General features: G+C 47.9%; 9 protein-coding genes across 10 annotated transcripts in view; 7 read left to right on the forward strand and 2 right to left on the reverse strand.

The window, feature by feature from the left end:
- TERG_12069 (uncharacterized protein) overlaps positions 1–26 on the forward strand; it is a gene marked incomplete at both ends in the record, with an annotated part of 558 nt that extends 532 nt beyond the window's left edge. Inside the window, one exon of the mRNA XM_047751082.1 lies at positions 1–26. Within this exon, the coding sequence (XP_047606093.1) occupies positions 1–26 (26 nt within the window).
- A 48-nt stretch (positions 27–74) lies between these two features.
- TERG_12070 (uncharacterized protein) lies at positions 75–544 on the forward strand (the record flags this gene model as incomplete). The annotated part of the gene is made up of 2 exons (XM_047751083.1): positions 75–213; positions 276–544. 2 exons carry the CDS (start codon positions 75–77, stop codon positions 542–544), a joined length of 408 nt encoding a protein of 135 aa, XP_047606094.1.
- Positions 545–1,247: 703 nt separating this feature from the next.
- On the reverse strand, positions 1,248–1,451 carry TERG_12071 (uncharacterized protein; the record flags this gene model as incomplete). The annotated part of the gene is made up of 1 exon (XM_047751084.1): positions 1,248–1,451. One exon carries the CDS (start codon positions 1,449–1,451, stop codon positions 1,248–1,250), a length of 204 nt encoding a protein of 67 aa, XP_047606095.1.
- A 1,955-nt stretch (positions 1,452–3,406) lies between these two features.
- Positions 3,407–4,914, reverse strand: TERG_03860 (nuclear distribution protein PAC1). The gene is made up of 2 exons (XM_047748172.1): positions 4,418–4,914; positions 3,407–4,307 (listed from the first exon to the last, which is right to left on the reverse strand). The coding sequence occupies exon 2, from the start codon at positions 4,302–4,304 to the stop codon at positions 3,531–3,533; it is 774 nt and encodes a 257-aa protein (XP_047604148.1). The 5' UTR covers positions 4,305–4,307; positions 4,418–4,914; the 3' UTR covers positions 3,407–3,530.
- Positions 4,915–5,601: 687 nt separating this feature from the next.
- Positions 5,602–6,513, forward strand: TERG_12072 (uncharacterized protein). Its single transcript, XM_047751085.1, has one exon. It carries the CDS (start codon positions 5,850–5,852, stop codon positions 6,273–6,275), a length of 426 nt encoding a protein of 141 aa, XP_047606096.1. The 5' UTR covers positions 5,602–5,849; the 3' UTR covers positions 6,276–6,513.
- Positions 6,514–6,595: 82 nt separating this feature from the next.
- TERG_03861 (uncharacterized protein) lies at positions 6,596–8,581 on the forward strand. 2 transcript variants are annotated; one of them, XM_003234761.2, is made up of 2 exons: positions 6,596–7,381; positions 7,440–8,581. In XM_003234761.2, the coding sequence occupies exons 1-2, from the start codon at positions 7,125–7,127 to the stop codon at positions 8,017–8,019; spliced, it is 837 nt and encodes a 278-aa protein (XP_003234809.1). In that variant the 5' UTR covers positions 6,596–7,124; the 3' UTR covers positions 8,020–8,581. The 2 variants fall into 2 exon arrangements, with proteins under 2 accessions (XP_003234809.1, XP_047606097.1); XM_047749661.1 differs by having other exon boundaries at positions 6,596–8,581.
- A 1,070-nt stretch (positions 8,582–9,651) lies between these two features.
- TERG_03862 (uncharacterized protein) lies at positions 9,652–10,737 on the forward strand. The gene has a single exon (XM_003234762.2). The coding sequence runs from the start codon at positions 9,688–9,690 to the stop codon at positions 10,594–10,596; it is 909 nt and encodes a 302-aa protein (XP_003234810.1). The 5' UTR covers positions 9,652–9,687; the 3' UTR covers positions 10,597–10,737.
- Positions 10,738–10,758: 21 nt separating this feature from the next.
- TERG_03863 (uncharacterized protein) lies at positions 10,759–13,988 on the forward strand (the record flags this gene model as incomplete). Its single annotated transcript, XM_003234763.2, has 2 exons — positions 10,759–11,731; positions 11,816–13,988. Exons 1-2 carry the CDS (start codon positions 11,433–11,435, stop codon positions 13,986–13,988), a joined length of 2,472 nt encoding a protein of 823 aa, XP_003234811.1. The 5' UTR covers positions 10,759–11,432.
- A 1,008-nt stretch (positions 13,989–14,996) lies between these two features.
- Positions 14,997–15,264, forward strand: part of TERG_12073 (uncharacterized protein) — a gene marked incomplete at both ends in the record, with an annotated part of 375 nt that continues 107 nt past the window's right edge. Inside the window, one exon of the mRNA XM_047751086.1 lies at positions 14,997–15,262. Within this exon, the coding sequence (XP_047606098.1) occupies positions 14,997–15,262 (266 nt within the window). The remainder of the gene's footprint in view (positions 15,263–15,264) is intronic.

Below are 15,264 nucleotides of genomic sequence, written 5' to 3' on the forward strand. Positions count from 1 at the left end.
AGAGCAGCGTTGCTCTTGTCATATAATCATGTTAAGCCTAACACTTCTGCTACCCAGAACATTCAATATCTGCTATGCAATCTAATCAGGGACAGAACATAAGGCGAACAAGAGATCACGACGACCATGGACACAGCGGTACAACATATGCCGATATTGATAATCCAGAGCGGCGCTTACCGAAGCGCCCGCGGTTGGAGTCACAGCTTTCTGGTACGCAAAGTGCTTCACATGATGAGATGCAAATAATTATATTGACACACTCATATTGACAGGAAATCCCACATTGTTCGGCGATGGCCAGTATCTCTCGTTCTCATTTATGAAGCGCCATTTGATTGATAAAGTTCCCGAACCGTTTCGGAGTGGGATGGAGTCGAGCAAGCTGTGGAAAGAGGAGCAGGAAAGTGGCGGGCTGTTAGTCACTAACTGCTTGTCCCTATATTTGCCGGAGAAGATTAATGAGGATGCAGTCTTGCTTATTAGGATAGGGTATTATGAAGGGTTTAATATTTCTAATAACTTAGGCCTCGGTGATCCGTAAAGGTTCGTCTAGGCTCGAGATAGAACGGTTGTGAATATGAATTCCTCACCTCTGACCTAATATCAACCTTTCCTTTCAAATTTCACCCATGCTCGCATCACATAGCATCGAAAACCAGCTTCCACATCCCTAGTGGTCCGTCCATCTTGAGGACCGAGTTTGCCGTCCGGAATGAGTATACCCTCGCTATTAGCAATATTGCAAGAGCGACCTTCAAAGGTCATAGTCATGTTTTCTTGTATCTCAAAACACTTGTTTGATATTTTTTCCCACTCGCCATTAAACGCCTTTTCCCCGACCGCATTTGGCATCGCTTATTTCCGTTTGAATGTGCGAGTGGTTGTCGTCCCAAGCCCAGTATGCAGATTGCAATATCAAGGAAAATTCCGTATTGCTGCTCTTTAATGTCATGCTTCCGTGATATTATCCTTTCAATGCGGACGGGTTGAGAATCAAAATTACAGCCGATCTTGACGTGGTTGGTGCCCGATTGAACTTCGGCGGCGTGTATAAGTTCACGTGATTCCCACTCTATTCCATACCGGAAATATGTAGCTTCGGAATACTATAGTGTTACTCAGGAAGCCCCACCTATATAGTATAACTATAGCCAACGCGGATCTAGTTTGCTCGAAACCGCTGGTCCAACATACCACCACTAAGAAAAGTAAGGAAATTGCCTCTCTAGAATACGCAGAAAGCTCTAGACAACCATAGGGCATAGACTAAATTTCTTGAAGAGGTCAAATATCTTAATCTCCCGTAAGAATGTATCACTCCTAGTTTCTCGGGGTATCTTCAGAACGATCTCCTCGTCAATTTTATATACTAATCCAGTAGCTCCAAGAGATAGAAAAGGGTATTTGGCAAGCCTCGGCGGCTGTTTAATAAGACTCATTTCGGGCATGTCAAGTAGCTCGTTAATGTAAGAGGTGAAATTGTATAGCTATTTTTAACGTTGGGCAACTAACGAGCCTTAACTAGTCAAGGCAATCAAAATAAAAAGTAACTAGTTAGCTTTTCACGGCCTCTTTTTCTATCGTGATGTTGCTTTCATAGCTATCAACAACAAATGATGGGCGAGGCTATATAATAGTTAGTACCTTATTGTACCCAATACGCATGGCTATGCTTCATAATATTACCGATAATGATCAAACAACAGCCCGATGACAGCAATACATTCAGGCTCTATCTAGATATTTTAACGTATGAACATAGCATTCCTAGTTCATATGGCTCCTTACTATAAGATATCCACCCTCTGTGCAACGAGGACCTATAGCCTTTTAAGCATTTGGAAGCCTGGACTTTACTAGCTCATAAGAACAAGCTCTACTACCTCTAACCCTAAGCCTAGGTGTGCCCTCCAGTGCCCTCCAGAGTGGCTGTGGCACGGGCAAGTCGTTAAAGAAGTTGGTTCTAGAAAGGTATTGGATAGCTCAAGGAGTGCCGCATTGAACATTCAAAGGGGATTATATGAAATGTAGTATATACACAGATGGCGTTGCAGGAGAAACCAACGGCGAACGGATTTCAAACTAGGTGGAGGTAAATTGTCGTCAAGTGATATATAACCCCAGACAAGCTAGCCATGAGTGAACATAGAAAACACCGTGATATTGGATGTTGACGTGAAGATTGCATGTCAAGTGGTGGTGAAGGCGGCCTAGTCTCTTAAGTATTTACAATTGGTTGGCTATTTGGCTATCACAGCGACATAATCCATGTACGAACTTCCCTGCTACACAAGGTTATATGCCCACCGCCGGCTCTCTTCTAGCCGAGAAAGCGCTGTGAATTCATAAGCGGTAATAAATACCGGATTTCGGACTGTTGCCGTGCCGGATAATATTGGGGTATCAAACAAGGATGGCTATCCAAGACCTGGGCTGCAGCAGGGATGGCTTGTCAGTGGAACTTTGGGTAAGGTTGGGAAGAGGAAGTTGAAGAAGGCTGGTATTGATTGTTACTGCAGCTAAATCTAAAGGAGCGGAGGGTAGGTTGGCAGCTTGCTCTGAATACATGGGTAGAGAAATGGCCGTATATCGGGCTGCTAAATGGTATAGAAACGCAGATATAGGGATCAATGAGAGGGATCAAGGAGAGTCTTTATCGGCCCGCTGTGGCATATTCTGCATAGGCATACATACAATAAGTACATACATAAAGCCAGAGACTGCCGTAAGACGTCATGACGGCTAGGTACAGCGGAGAGTATGACATAGAAGGTAAATATATGGTTTGATTGACGCAGCCCCATGGGCCGATTGCAAGACTCGGCATTTGACCCCCCTACACAAGGGGGACTTCAAATGGAGGCCCTTGGACAGAATAAGAAGTAATGATAACACTTTGGAGCCACGCATGCCCGGGCAATCCACGTGAAGCCATGCGATTCTTTCAAGTCTGCAATGGTGTGACGGCGCCTGGCTTCCAGAAACGATTAGAGCCTCTCACAGCTCCACGTAATAAAAGCCGAGGTATGTATAGCCTGGTCTTATCCCTTTGTGGGCGTCTCTCAATCTCGTGTATTTTCTTCCCTCTCTCTTTTCCTGTCATTTGCTTCTTTCTCTTCGCGATATCAGTTGGCGAAGATCCGTAGTTTCATGTCCACCCCTCCAGTCGCAATAACACACCGAATCTGGACTTCTGGAGAGTCTGCTTTCTTGTTATCTCCGTTTCTTCCATCACTTGCTCCATTGCCCGCGGGTGCATCCTTAAATATTGACGGAGCCCATCTTAGGCAGGTGATGAATCGTTCGTGGGCATCCCTCATCACCTTGATGCATTTTCCTTCTTGGCTCAGATCCCAGCAGCGCAGCGTCCTATCGTCAGATACTGAGAAGAGGTATTTGCCGCCGGGATGGAAAGCCAATGCCCGTATCCAGTTGTCGTGACCGGCCAATGTCAAGAGGCAAGTCCCTCGAGCATCCCATATCTAATTTTCTTGTCTCGGGAGCCAGTGGCCATGAACTCTGCAGTGTTACTCGCAGGTGGAGGCTTTTTCAGGCCCAGTTAGAGGCGATAGATATTGGTATGAGGTAGAAGGCGCAATAGCGCAACACTCGTTGAAGTGATCATGGCCAAACATTGTTACTTTAGTTTCCGGATTTGAGACAGAAATATCCCATAATCTTGCAGTGCTGTCGTCTCCGGTTGAGAGCAAAAACCTCCCGTCCGGAGAGGGAAACACATCTCGTACCCAGGCAGTGTGGCCTTGTAAAGTTCGCAAACAATATCCGGTGTTGGCGTCCCATATCTTCAGAGACTTGTCTCTACTAGCGCTAGCCAGCAGATTGCCCGATGATGGGGCCCCCGAAGCTCCGAGGGGTATAAACCGCACGGCACTGACACTGTGATCATGGCCTACTAGGGTCCGTATGTTCTTATATTCGTTCGATGGGTCCCATAGTTTAATGCTTAGATCCGAGCTGCATGACGCCAGTAGTATACCGCCTCTCGGACCCCCAAAGTCCACGTCCACAACTGCCCGCGTGTGACCCTTGATCGTCCTCTCTAGTTCACCCAACTCCCAGTCCCATATCTTAATTGTGCAATCATCGGATGCTGAAGCAACTGAGGAGAATATAGGGTGGAACGCGACGCTGTTGATGGTATCTCGGTGCGATTCCAGAGCATGTCGGGCAGGAGCAGTTGGTATCCAGGACGCGGGGTCTTTGTTGCGTTTAGAAAGTGATGTTGGTGTCGCATTGTCAAGCTCAGCCTGCATTGCTGACATTCGAGACTCAAGATCCATAATCTATAAGATGAGTCCAAAAGTTAGACATCTCGTTCCTGAAAGTGTAAATGTTTGCGGCAAGGGAGAGAAAGCTTAGAAATGAGAAACACCTTCAACGGCGGTAGACCTACCTTTTTCTGTAACCGGACTACACTGGTCCATTTCTTCTCCAGTAATGTCTCATACTTCTTCGCTGTGGCCGGGTCAAACGCATCCTCGTTTAGATTCAACTCCGCCCTCAAGGTGTTGGCCGTGTCCAGGAGATTATTAGCCGTTAGATATGCTATTATCGACTTATGACTATGCACACGGCGGTTAGCCTTCTATCTATCCTTCGCAATGTTCCCGTGGTAGCCCATAGGCCATGGCAGGCCTACACCTACAGCTCTTCAGCTTGCCGATTGGTCAGTATCGGACTCATCTCTACCGGTCCTTATCACAGCAGCGGCTCCTCTTCACTTTTATGCGTCTTCTTTTTTGGCAAATTCCAAGGCCGGAGGCCCCTGTATTAAAGGTCACTGTAGCTTTTTTCCCTTGCGTCTCTGATAGTCGATGTGAGGACACGCCGCAAGATAGTGTGGGGTGGGAGCTCAAGTCGCAAGGGGGAAGAACACGGCAGCTTGGGCGGTCAAGGGGGCAGAAGCCGCAGCGCAGAACTATAAGCTAGAGACGAGCTGTGCCGGAGAGAGAAGAGAGCGCGGCTGACGGCGACTGGAGCGAGCTGGAGAGTCTGCGGTGGCGGCGATGGTGGTCCTGGTGCTGCGGTTGGGTTTTGGGCTGGGCTCATCGCTTCGTTGATATCAAACCAGCTTCTGGCGCAACTAAATAAACTTGCCAAAAGGGCAGGACCTAACAAAAGCGAGCCTCGGCAGAAAGATATTCCGGATGAGTAAGCATATAATGCCGGGCCTTTGCAGTGCAGGAAACAAGAGGACGGGATGGATGAGCTGAAAGAAGATGAGATGGAGAGCTACATGGGGTTGGTTTACAGGTTTATTAAGAGTTAAAGGCAAAAGCCATGAAGCTGTATTGCCAGTTTATCTAGCAGGGAAGTGCACAGGGGCAGACAGTTACCTTCCTAGATCCCAAGAGGCTGACATAGTTATTAGGTTAGTTAGTTGGAGAGACAGCCAGCTTGGACAGTCAATAATAAGGAGAATAGCTACAGGATAGCATGTCAGACATGGACCACCATGATGATGGCCTGAAAAGTAAGGCCTGAGCTATACTCGCCCCACAGGTTGGGTATATATACCAAGCTTTCTGGCAACAAAAAAAAAAAAAAATATGTCCCGGCGCTGAGGGTCATGCAGGGCAGACACAGTCGCAAGAGCCTTCGGCAGCTGCAGACGCCGTCTCGGAGTCCACCTAGGGTAAAAGATGGCCCTGAATAGTTGAAAGAAGACGGCCGGTGGTGGACTAGCGGATTCCGGGTGATTCAAAAGGTATCGCCAACAGACAAAGAGTCATCGATACTTAAGGCGAAACGCCCCGTGACTAGCAGCCAGGCATCCATGCGAGGCGTGTGCATCTCTCGAATCAATCTGTTTCCTCGTCTTCAGGATGCGAGTTTACATGAACTCCCCTATGCGAGTGGATAGACAAACGGGCCAAGGTGTCATTGCCGACGTGGCTGTGACGCATTCGATGGACGCGAATGAGTCCGTCGAAAGGATCATTGGCCATCACGCGGCAACGTGTTTCGCCCGTCGGAACTGGCAGTCGAGCAGAGGGATAATATTGAGAGTTTGTGCATATGTTGATGCCTTGTATATACCCGTGTTTGCATCATCGGTGGCTGGCCGAAAAAAAAGTACTGCCTGTCACAGCATCTATCCGTTCTCCCTCAGAGGTAGCTTCATCTCTGGGAGTGAAGTGCCCATTCAAAGAGAGACAGCTCACCATCAACTGAAGCTGGATATGATTCGAAAGGATAGCTGGCACATTGGCAGAGATCCGGGCCTTGAATCAAGCCGCTCTGTCGACTGACACGACACCCATCCAACACAACACAGAGAGGACCCCAGAAGTAGATATCATCATGGCTCCCCCGCTAGCCTCAAGGCATCGACATAGGCTCCTTCTTATCCTTCCTTCCACCTGGCTTCCTTTGTCTCTGAGTAACTCTCCGCGAAGATGCGAAATGCCTCGTCCCTTTGCTGACGTCTCGAAGCAAAAGACCGCGAAAACTTCAGCTTCCACGTGACTCCGCTGGGTCCCAAAAAGGTCAGTTTTTGCTTCTTTTCTTCGTCAACATCACCATCTTCACAGCCACGGAGAGGGGAGCCGACGCACAAAACACCAGTCTTGGGCTTCTGTGGAGGGCTCAGGCTGGCTTAGAGATGCCAGTCATGAGTCACGGATCACCGCAAAGGAGAGGATGATGCGCTCCCCTGATGGCATCTGCCTGGTCGGTATGATCACGGGTACAGCACCAGGCAGCTATATTTCATATAAAAAGGCCTCCAGCAGATCTATCTTTAGAGTCACTGCTAGCACTCCATCAAGGAAATGAAGAGACGAAACGTTCTCTCTCTTTGCAAGCGCTGACTGAATATCCCGCTTCATTAGCTGAAACCGAGCTTAGGGATCTTCTTGCACGTTCAGCCTGGCCGCATAGACGATCGTATATTTTGAGCCGCAATACGAACGAGGCGCTGAGCTGCAAGTATATAACTAACGGGTATACTCGCTTGCTCGCTTGTAACTTTGTACCTGCAACTGTTACTCCTGCGGCCACATCTATCAATCTCCCCAGCGGTCGTCAAATCATCCTATAATACTTTGTTCAAATATGCGTTGAAAGCATTTCCTTCCTCGGGAATAAATTACAATATTATGGTTGAGCGAGTCGAGTGTTATTTGCTTCCACGAAGTGAATGGAAGATCCGGACGCCCTCGGCCACGCCTCCAGTCGAAGAAACTAAGATGTCTCAAAGGGTTTCACCTGTCTCCGCAACTGCTACGTCACCACGGCCGAGATTGGCCGTCAAGCGCGCTCACGATCCTCCAAGAAACCAGGACGGAAATATCTTTTGCGACCACCCTGATTGTCATACTAATCCTCCTGTCTTTCGCCGTCCATGTGAATGGAAGTAAGTCGATCTCTCTTGTGTTCTTGTTTTTGAACATAAAGCTGATATATCCACATAGTAAACATATGGACAAGCATGATAGACCGTATAAATGCAATGATCCAGATTGTGCAAAGCTACCGGGCTTCACGTACTCCGGTGGACTGCTCCGACATCAGCGAGAAGTGCACCGGATGCACACGCAGGGGAAGAAATTGATGTGTCCTTATTCTGACTGTAACCGAAGTTCCGGCAAAGGTTTCACCAGGCAGGAGAACCTGAAGGAACATATTCGCCGTCTTCACAGGTCTGAAGACATTCCTTTCACACTCAATAATACCACTTTACCGCCCCTCTCTCGGACTTCCACCAGCACTCTCATTATTGCCGGTATATCGGCACCCGCCACTGCTCCGGCAGCAGCTAATGACCCTCGAGTCTTACCCCCCATTTCATTACCAATGCACCATCCGTCAAAACGAAAGCGGAACTCCGCTACGTCTTCCGCTTATGTATCTGAAGATGAGACGGCTCCCGAGGTACGTGCCTTACGGGATGAGGTGTCGTATCTACGCCGCGAACTGGAATACAAAGGCACACAAATAGACGAATTACAACGAGAAATGAGAGAACTACGGCGGTTACTTCAGCATCCATAATTCCCCATGAAATCAGCACTAATGTTACATTTCAAATTCTCCTGCTTTTGCATATTCCCTTTGTCCCCACTCCCTCACCCTTGCGGCTCTCTGAGCATGGTCCTGCTGCAAGGCGTTCACTGCCAAACACCCCTGGTCTGAAATAAGGGGCTTTTTCTCCTCTAATATGAGTGACTTTTATTGTTGCATAGCATGGCAAGCGTAAATTTATATAACCAAGCCCCTCTATCTTCCATCACATTGCCTACAGAGTATTAATACATTGAATACGGCCCTTTCCTGCGCTGTTCCACACTGGTGTTTGACGAGACTGTAAATATGATAGAAATAGACACCTAAATAGATCCTTCAGATGATATACATATTCCTATATAAGGTACCTGCACTCCATACGTTTCCAGTGGTTGAAGGTCATTATCGGGCGAGCCAACCGACCTGCAGGAATCCTTGTGGAATTGGGCGTGGTCTCTGTTTCACTCTCAAGTAGCCGCAAGACACGAGCTGCAGAGCCTCATCTTCCATGGCGGCTTAGCTAGCCCGATGCAGGCACCAGCCTCGTATAACTCGACTTCAGCTCCCCGCAGCGACAGGCCTATGCAGCGAATCATCTGCTGGAGCACCGCCCGAATGGCGACGCGCGAAAGACAAAACGCTGTGCGAATTATTAATCCAGCGGCCGCAGTTTTTGTTTTCCGTCCCCTCCAGTCTCCGTCGATCCATGCAGCTGAGACAGCCCAATCAGCCCAGAAATGGTTCGCTAGCACTTCCTCTTATATTTTGGGTTTGAGGCAATGCATTCTGTTCGCAGCTTGTCTTCCCCCAGCTCCCAGCCAATCATGGGTCGGAGCCCTTGCTAGCAATTAGGCAAGGCGTTCCGCTCTTTGTGCGGCTAGATAAATCTCTCGGTAAGGTATCAGCCACTCAACGATATTCACTTCTTACACACAAAGTTCGGGCAAACCCCATCTTTTGATCGAGCGGCTATGGGTCGACGGTAATAGCCATAGCCTAATTGTAGGTTAAGTTAAACTCGGACCGGTGATGCTGTGCAACGGCCAGCCACCAAGGGTCACAAAACTAGTTAGACCATCGACCAAGCTGGATGCCGTGGGTCTAACTATGAAATAACGTTGTACCTTGTATCCGAAGCAACGTCTTTGTAAGGAAGAGGGAGAGAAACCGTTGTTGATAGTTGTTGTGATGTTGTTGTTGTTGTTGTTGTGCCGTTGCTCCCCAAGGTTAAAAGGGGAACGCCCATGATTAGTCAGCATTTATTTTCCTACCAACAAATCAAGAAAACGCGTTGGACGTCAGTTATCGCTTCAGCAACAACTACAACTACAACTACAACTACAGACAGCTACAGGTACAGCTACAACTGGAAGCACATTGATAGTGGACTGGAGCCCCGTACCACGCTGATAATGAGCTGCAGTGTACTGGCCATGAGCACCGACCGCTAGCCTGGCAAGCTATTCTACCGTCAACTTCTTCGTCACTCCTCTCATCCCTGCTTTCTGGGGGCAAGCACCTTCTCCTCCATACATAAAATTATCTCCATTCCTCACTTTTCCACGCTTTTTTACTGATATAACGTTCTGCTTCTACATCCAATACCGGTTCATAGGGCCCTGAAGAGAGATATCTCTGGTTTCTTGCCGCAGTGACATGGCTTCAGTTCCGTACTATATTCCTAACCAGGAATATAGCAACGCTGGATTGAATAATATATCAGACTGCGTTCACTCGGCTATGGAAATTGCTGAGAAATGCCCGTTAGCTATACCTGTCAAGCACGACCTCCCACCAGGGGTTTACGCCTGTCCTGAGTTTATGAATATGTTCTCGGGTGTACAGATTAAACCGCCTATCCATCTCCTGGACTGGACCTATGACCGCCGCCGGACTGCACAGGATGTCCTGCCCTATCTATATCTGGGCCCAAATAATGCCATGCGGGATACAGAGTTTCTTGCAAAAAACGGCATTACTTTGCTTCTAGCTATTCGGGATCGAACTCGAATTCAGGCTGTGACGGTCAACGGAGATAGGGTAGCGGCTAGCCTAGGGATCGAGTCGGACGTTGTCGAAATAGACAGTGCACAGGAACTTATCAGTAAACTCCCCATTATCATCCGCCGAATCAACAACCATGTGTGCCCATGTCCGGCTCACCAACCGGAGGGACATGGCAGAACGAGAAAAGTGTTGGTGTTCTGTGATACAGGAAATGATAGGTCAGCCTGTGTGGTCGCCGCATATCTTATGGCGATGTTACAAACTGGAGCAGCTGTAGCGTCAAGCCACGTTCAAGTTCGACGACTGTCCACCAATATTAGCCCTGTCTTCATGGATATCCTAAAGGCCTTTGAGCCCATACTTGATGCGCAGAGGGCTATTGCTAGGAACACATTAGACAACCACGGAACTAGTGGGTTGCTTAAGCCTGGCAATGCACTCTCAAGGAAACGGTCTTTCCAGGTTGCCGAAGAGTCCCATAACGCAGACGGAGAGGCCATGACTATGGATCTCTGCCGGCCATCTCTTCCGCCCTTCCGTGATGTAAGCAACATCTAGAGAAGTAGCAACACGCGGAACGATCTTTCCATCCAGGACTTCCTACTGGCTCCTTCCTTAGCCTCCATTCGCTCTTTCTCATTGTTATTGTTTTCAAGACGTCAACAGCATTTTGCACTAGCGCAGGAAGGCCCGACCCTCAAGTGGCCAAGAATGTGTCAAGTTTGCGGAACTTGCCATTTCCACCCTTAACGATTTCATGGCTCGGCGTTCATTAGAGGCTCAAATTCTTCTCTTCCTTTCTCTTCCGCTGAATATTTGCGGGTCTACCCTCCTTTTATATTCTAGTTTCTTCTTCTTCTTTGTATGGGGTTGCAGTTAGTGACAGCCTCTTTTATTACTTCTTGTATCTATTACTATTCTTATTTTGCCCTTCAACAGTGTTATTTTACCTCTGCTGGATATACAATATCATTCACACACTCAGCTTCTGCAGCTCTATATGTGGGAATCAGTGTCATCATAATTCTCCTTGGAGAATTCTGTTCTACACGAGCTACCTTGCATGTATCTTCCCATGGCCAAATAGGATATAGATTGCTCCTATGTTTTCTATCGCCACGGCGATGAATATTCACAGTCAAAACGCTGGACCTGTCTTCACATCTTTCTTCACTGTTTACTTTTACAAGCGAGCAGCCAACTTGCTTGTCATCTTTCTCCATGCCTGATTTCTTCTTGCTTAGCCCATTAACTCTGCTATTTGCTGCCTAAGAGCCAGGAAAAAGAGCTTCGATCCTGGGTTCGGATTTGATAGGACCAAATAGTCACTGTTTATATCGCTTCGGAAACATAAACATCGTTGAGTCTGCGACGGAATTCCAACCGCTGGCAATATGCGGTTGAGGCAGAGAGACAACATCCGGCCCCCTGAACGATATGGCGGTGGGGACTGGATTGGGAACAAGGCGTCGGGTCGTCGAGGTGCGTCAAGGGCGACTTCTGAGACGCCCGACGACCTGCCTCGCCAACCACACATCCCTCTCACCGCGAGACCAACTGCAGGTCCGCCGCCGTTTATTGACTACAACCCAAACTCGCCTCCAGCCGCGTTCCCTACGCTTGACAAGCCCCGACCTAAAGAGATGCCGCCTGGAAACAATGAAACAGCCTCTTCAGGTTCTCATGAAAACGAGTGAGTGACGCCGCCGGAGGTGCAGAGAGCCTCGAGATTGTTAACACAGGGTATCAACTAATTAACCTCCTCTATGTCCTGTAGGTTTCAGAGTGAGCCATGGAGTGATATGGAGTCGAGCGAAGACGATGATAGCGGGGAAGAAGCGGATCATTCTGTCGATGTTGAAGACTACAAATATCTTCACGCGCCCACACACGTCGAATGGAAGGACCTTAATCCCGCTATCCAAATGGAAATAATCCAGAATTTGACTCAGGTCTATACTTGGCCGCGTGTGGTGTACATGTTAGAGCTCACACCGCAGCAGCAAGAGGAGGCCATCCAGAGCCCAGCCCGTCGCCAGAAGCAGGTAGAGGACGAAGCCCAGCAGTTGCATGAAATGCAAGTCAAGCAGCTGAGAGCGCTCCTTCGAATAGATAATAGTGTTCTGAGGAAGTCCAGAGTTCCTGGCCAGCTGGTCTTTCGAAATATTTCAAAGCAGTACTTCCGAGAGGCTAAAAACAGAGCAACCGTTGATCATTTCATGATCAAAGCTAGTGAGCTTCTGGCTGCTCGGAGGTTTCTGCGGAGATTGGGAATTGACACAAAGTACGCTGGAGAATGGAAAAATGACCTTGCAACCATCAACCAGGCCCATGAAGAGAATGGTGAGGACGAGTTTAAATGGATCCTTAGTACAGAGGAGACTGAACAGTCTAGCAGCACTCCTTCTATCCAGTTAGGCTCTTCCTCACCTTCACTTCAGCCGCACAATGTCGGTGCTAATAGCGCTAATGGCCAGGATCGTTGTTTCGTCAACCACGTTGGAAACCCAGAAGTGGGTACATCCAGAGCACCAGTGCGCGAGGAACTGTGTGAACCGATGCATTCGACTCCCCTGAATGCTGCTCAACAGATTCTTAGCCGCAGAAAATCTGCTAAAAAGCCGGATAGGAAAACACCCAGCCGACCTATGAACGCCAATCCAGCAAGCTCAATGGTCCAACTGAACATTGGGCCTGAGGGTGCTGCACAAATACGCAATGTCGTGCATGCCACATCTTCCTTGTCGCCACAATCATCCCAAAACCTACCATCAAGCCCTCCAATACCTTTAGCCTCCACAACCAACCACCCACCGAGTTCCTCATTGTGGATGTCTCAGACAACAGAATCAAGAAAACGCCCACATTCAGAGACGGTTATCACACCTGGTTCTTTTGTAGATGAGGACGACGATCTTCCACTGCAGAGGGTCTTAAGTGGTCCATGGTGGTATAATTCGGGACAAGTCATATCTCGGGCTGGAATCACATCATCCCAGACGCTCCATGAAAGGCTGTATGCGGTTAGAGCTGAGACCGAGATACAGCGCCAATCTTTCGCTCGCCCGATTGGTAGATTGCCCCCAGTGCCACCGGTTAATTTGCCGATCCGAAACTCAACCCCGCTGAACAACCGCCAGGCCACTCCTATGCCTTTCAGTGATGACACAATCGCTCAGACACCTCCACCGGGATATTCTTCACCAGCTCCCCAGAGAAATGTGCCACCCAGTAAGAATTTCAGAAGCCTACTCATCAACGTGCCTGGAGATAACGTACCAATTAGAGTGACCTCAGCTTCTTCAGACGCTTCCGAGCACGGACCACCGTACTCACCAATTTCACCTGTCATGGGAACATTTCCCGTTGCTCAGGTTCAGGCTGCCGGGGGTGGACAAACCCAAGAAAACAACCTTAGGAAAATTCGAACTCTCCAAGAAAGCGCCATTGAGGACGGTCAACATGGAGCGACGAGTTTTATTCTAGATGATGGGGTATCATCCAATACTGGGCCAGTAGGCACACCAGCCTCACTCCCAACTGAGGCTAAATCGTCTCGGCCAAGTTCAGTAGACTTTTCACACACAAGCATCCAAACGATGGGCGAAGCCCAACTTCCGGAGATGAAATCCCCAGAGTCAATGGAAAACACTGCTTCCAAGGCTGAAACTCCTAGCAATATTTCTATTGCCACCACATTTGCGGTCTGTTGCGATATTCCGCCCATCGAATCAGTGAAGAAGAAGGAGTGTAATTCTCATTTACCTATCCATTCACTACCGGACACAAATGGAACAAACAAAGAGAATGAATTTCCGGGTAAAAGCAAACCAGCTAAGAAAAAAGCTAAACTTGCTCCGATAAATAGACGGCGCAGCTTAAGATTGAACAAGCCTGCTACCACAAAGGAGACAAGGGCTCGAGCAGCAGCATCAGCGACGAAGAAATGACTTGGAAACTAATGAAATATGTGGGAAAAAAATGGGTGGAGGAGGTTATTAATTTGTAATTTGGGCGGGGATCATTGATCTTGTTGATTTGAATTGGTAGTGCTCACTTTGGAGGCATCATCGGATATGGGTTGGAATTGAGAACTTCGGCATTTTGATGATGATACACATCAATCTCCCCTCTAATATGTAGTATTGTGAGCTCGGTTTCTCTTTTAAGATGCTAGTTAGTCACTGATAGCAAGCAAAGGCGTGGAAGCCTGAAGGATAGTTCGTTTGGATGTCGTCCCTTTTTACTTTTATTGAACTTATTTTGCCTTTTCCAGAGCCGCATATCACGTGATATTAATGAGGCTCAACTTGTCTTCTTGGCGCTAACGTAATCACGACACGAGCGCGCCGTTTCTTATATTGGTTTTTCAACGCGTTGGAGGCCTCAGAGGCTACAGACAGGAACAGCAAGGATGCGACAAGCACCTCTAGCCTTTAGATAAATAGACGGTTACCAAGTGTTGATAGTGGTAACTATTCAACGGTCGCTCTTAAATCTTCTCACTTTTACCTTTCTTTCAAACCTCTCATTGCTCTTTGTTCCTCAGACAAAACGGCGCGGTGCAAGGTAAGACATTCGAACAAAAAGGTTCTGGACAATTAGTTGCTAATTGATTCTTATTCCTATTAAAGGGACATATATAGACCATATACTTCCATCTACACTTAATCTTCTTTTTCCGAAGCTGTCATACACCGAGTTGCCACTAGTTCGCCCAGTTATATTAGTGCGTTACAGTCATGGCTACGTTCAAGCAGGAAGAAAACAAGGAGAACATCATGGAGGTGGATATAAACAAGAAAAGCGAGGAGGAGGAAGATGATGATATGGAGGGCTTGGGTATGAAAGCCAAAGCTTTGACAAAGCTTCTCCAGACTAGTTCGGTACTTCAGCCATAATTAATCTTCGATCAAGGATACAATACTAATATTAGCGTATAGGTGTTTGTAGCCATCATGGCTGATAAGATGAAGGAGCAACAGAAAAAACAACAAGAACAAGCAAAGAGACAAGCCACCAAGGAGAAGAATCTTGCTGAGAAGCAACAAGCAACAGCTGCATCTACGAATAAACGGTCCACAAGAGCAAGTGAGAAAAAAGCTCCAGCTGATGCAAGTAAAGAAGCCCGGGATACCCAAGGGAAAAAACCTAGTTCTACGAAGCTACCCACGCGAGGATCATCTGGGAAAGCTACAAAAGCATCCAAAGGCGATATCACGAACT

The sequence above is a fragment of the Trichophyton rubrum genome, assembly GCF_000151425.1.
Source record: "Trichophyton rubrum CBS 118892 genomic scaffold supercont2.4, whole genome shotgun sequence".
NCBI classification, from domain to species: Eukaryota; Fungi; Ascomycota; class Eurotiomycetes; order Onygenales; family Arthrodermataceae; genus Trichophyton; species Trichophyton rubrum.

Coding starts and splice junctions, on each gene's coding strand:
- TERG_03861 (XM_003234761.2), top strand. CDS start 7,125: ATGGTTGAGCGAGTCGAGTGTTATTTGCTTCCACGAAGTGAATGGAAG. Junction 7,382..7,439: donor CGCCGTCCATGTGAATGGAA/GTAAGTCGATCT, acceptor ATATCCACATAG/TAAACATATGGACAAGCATG.
- TERG_03860 (XM_047748172.1), bottom strand. CDS start 4,304: ATGGATCTTGAGTCTCGAATGTCAGCAATGCAGGCTGAGCTTGACAAT.
- TERG_12072 (XM_047751085.1), top strand. CDS start 5,850: ATGCGAGTTTACATGAACTCCCCTATGCGAGTGGATAGACAAACGGGC.
- TERG_03862 (XM_003234762.2), top strand. CDS start 9,688: ATGGCTTCAGTTCCGTACTATATTCCTAACCAGGAATATAGCAACGCT.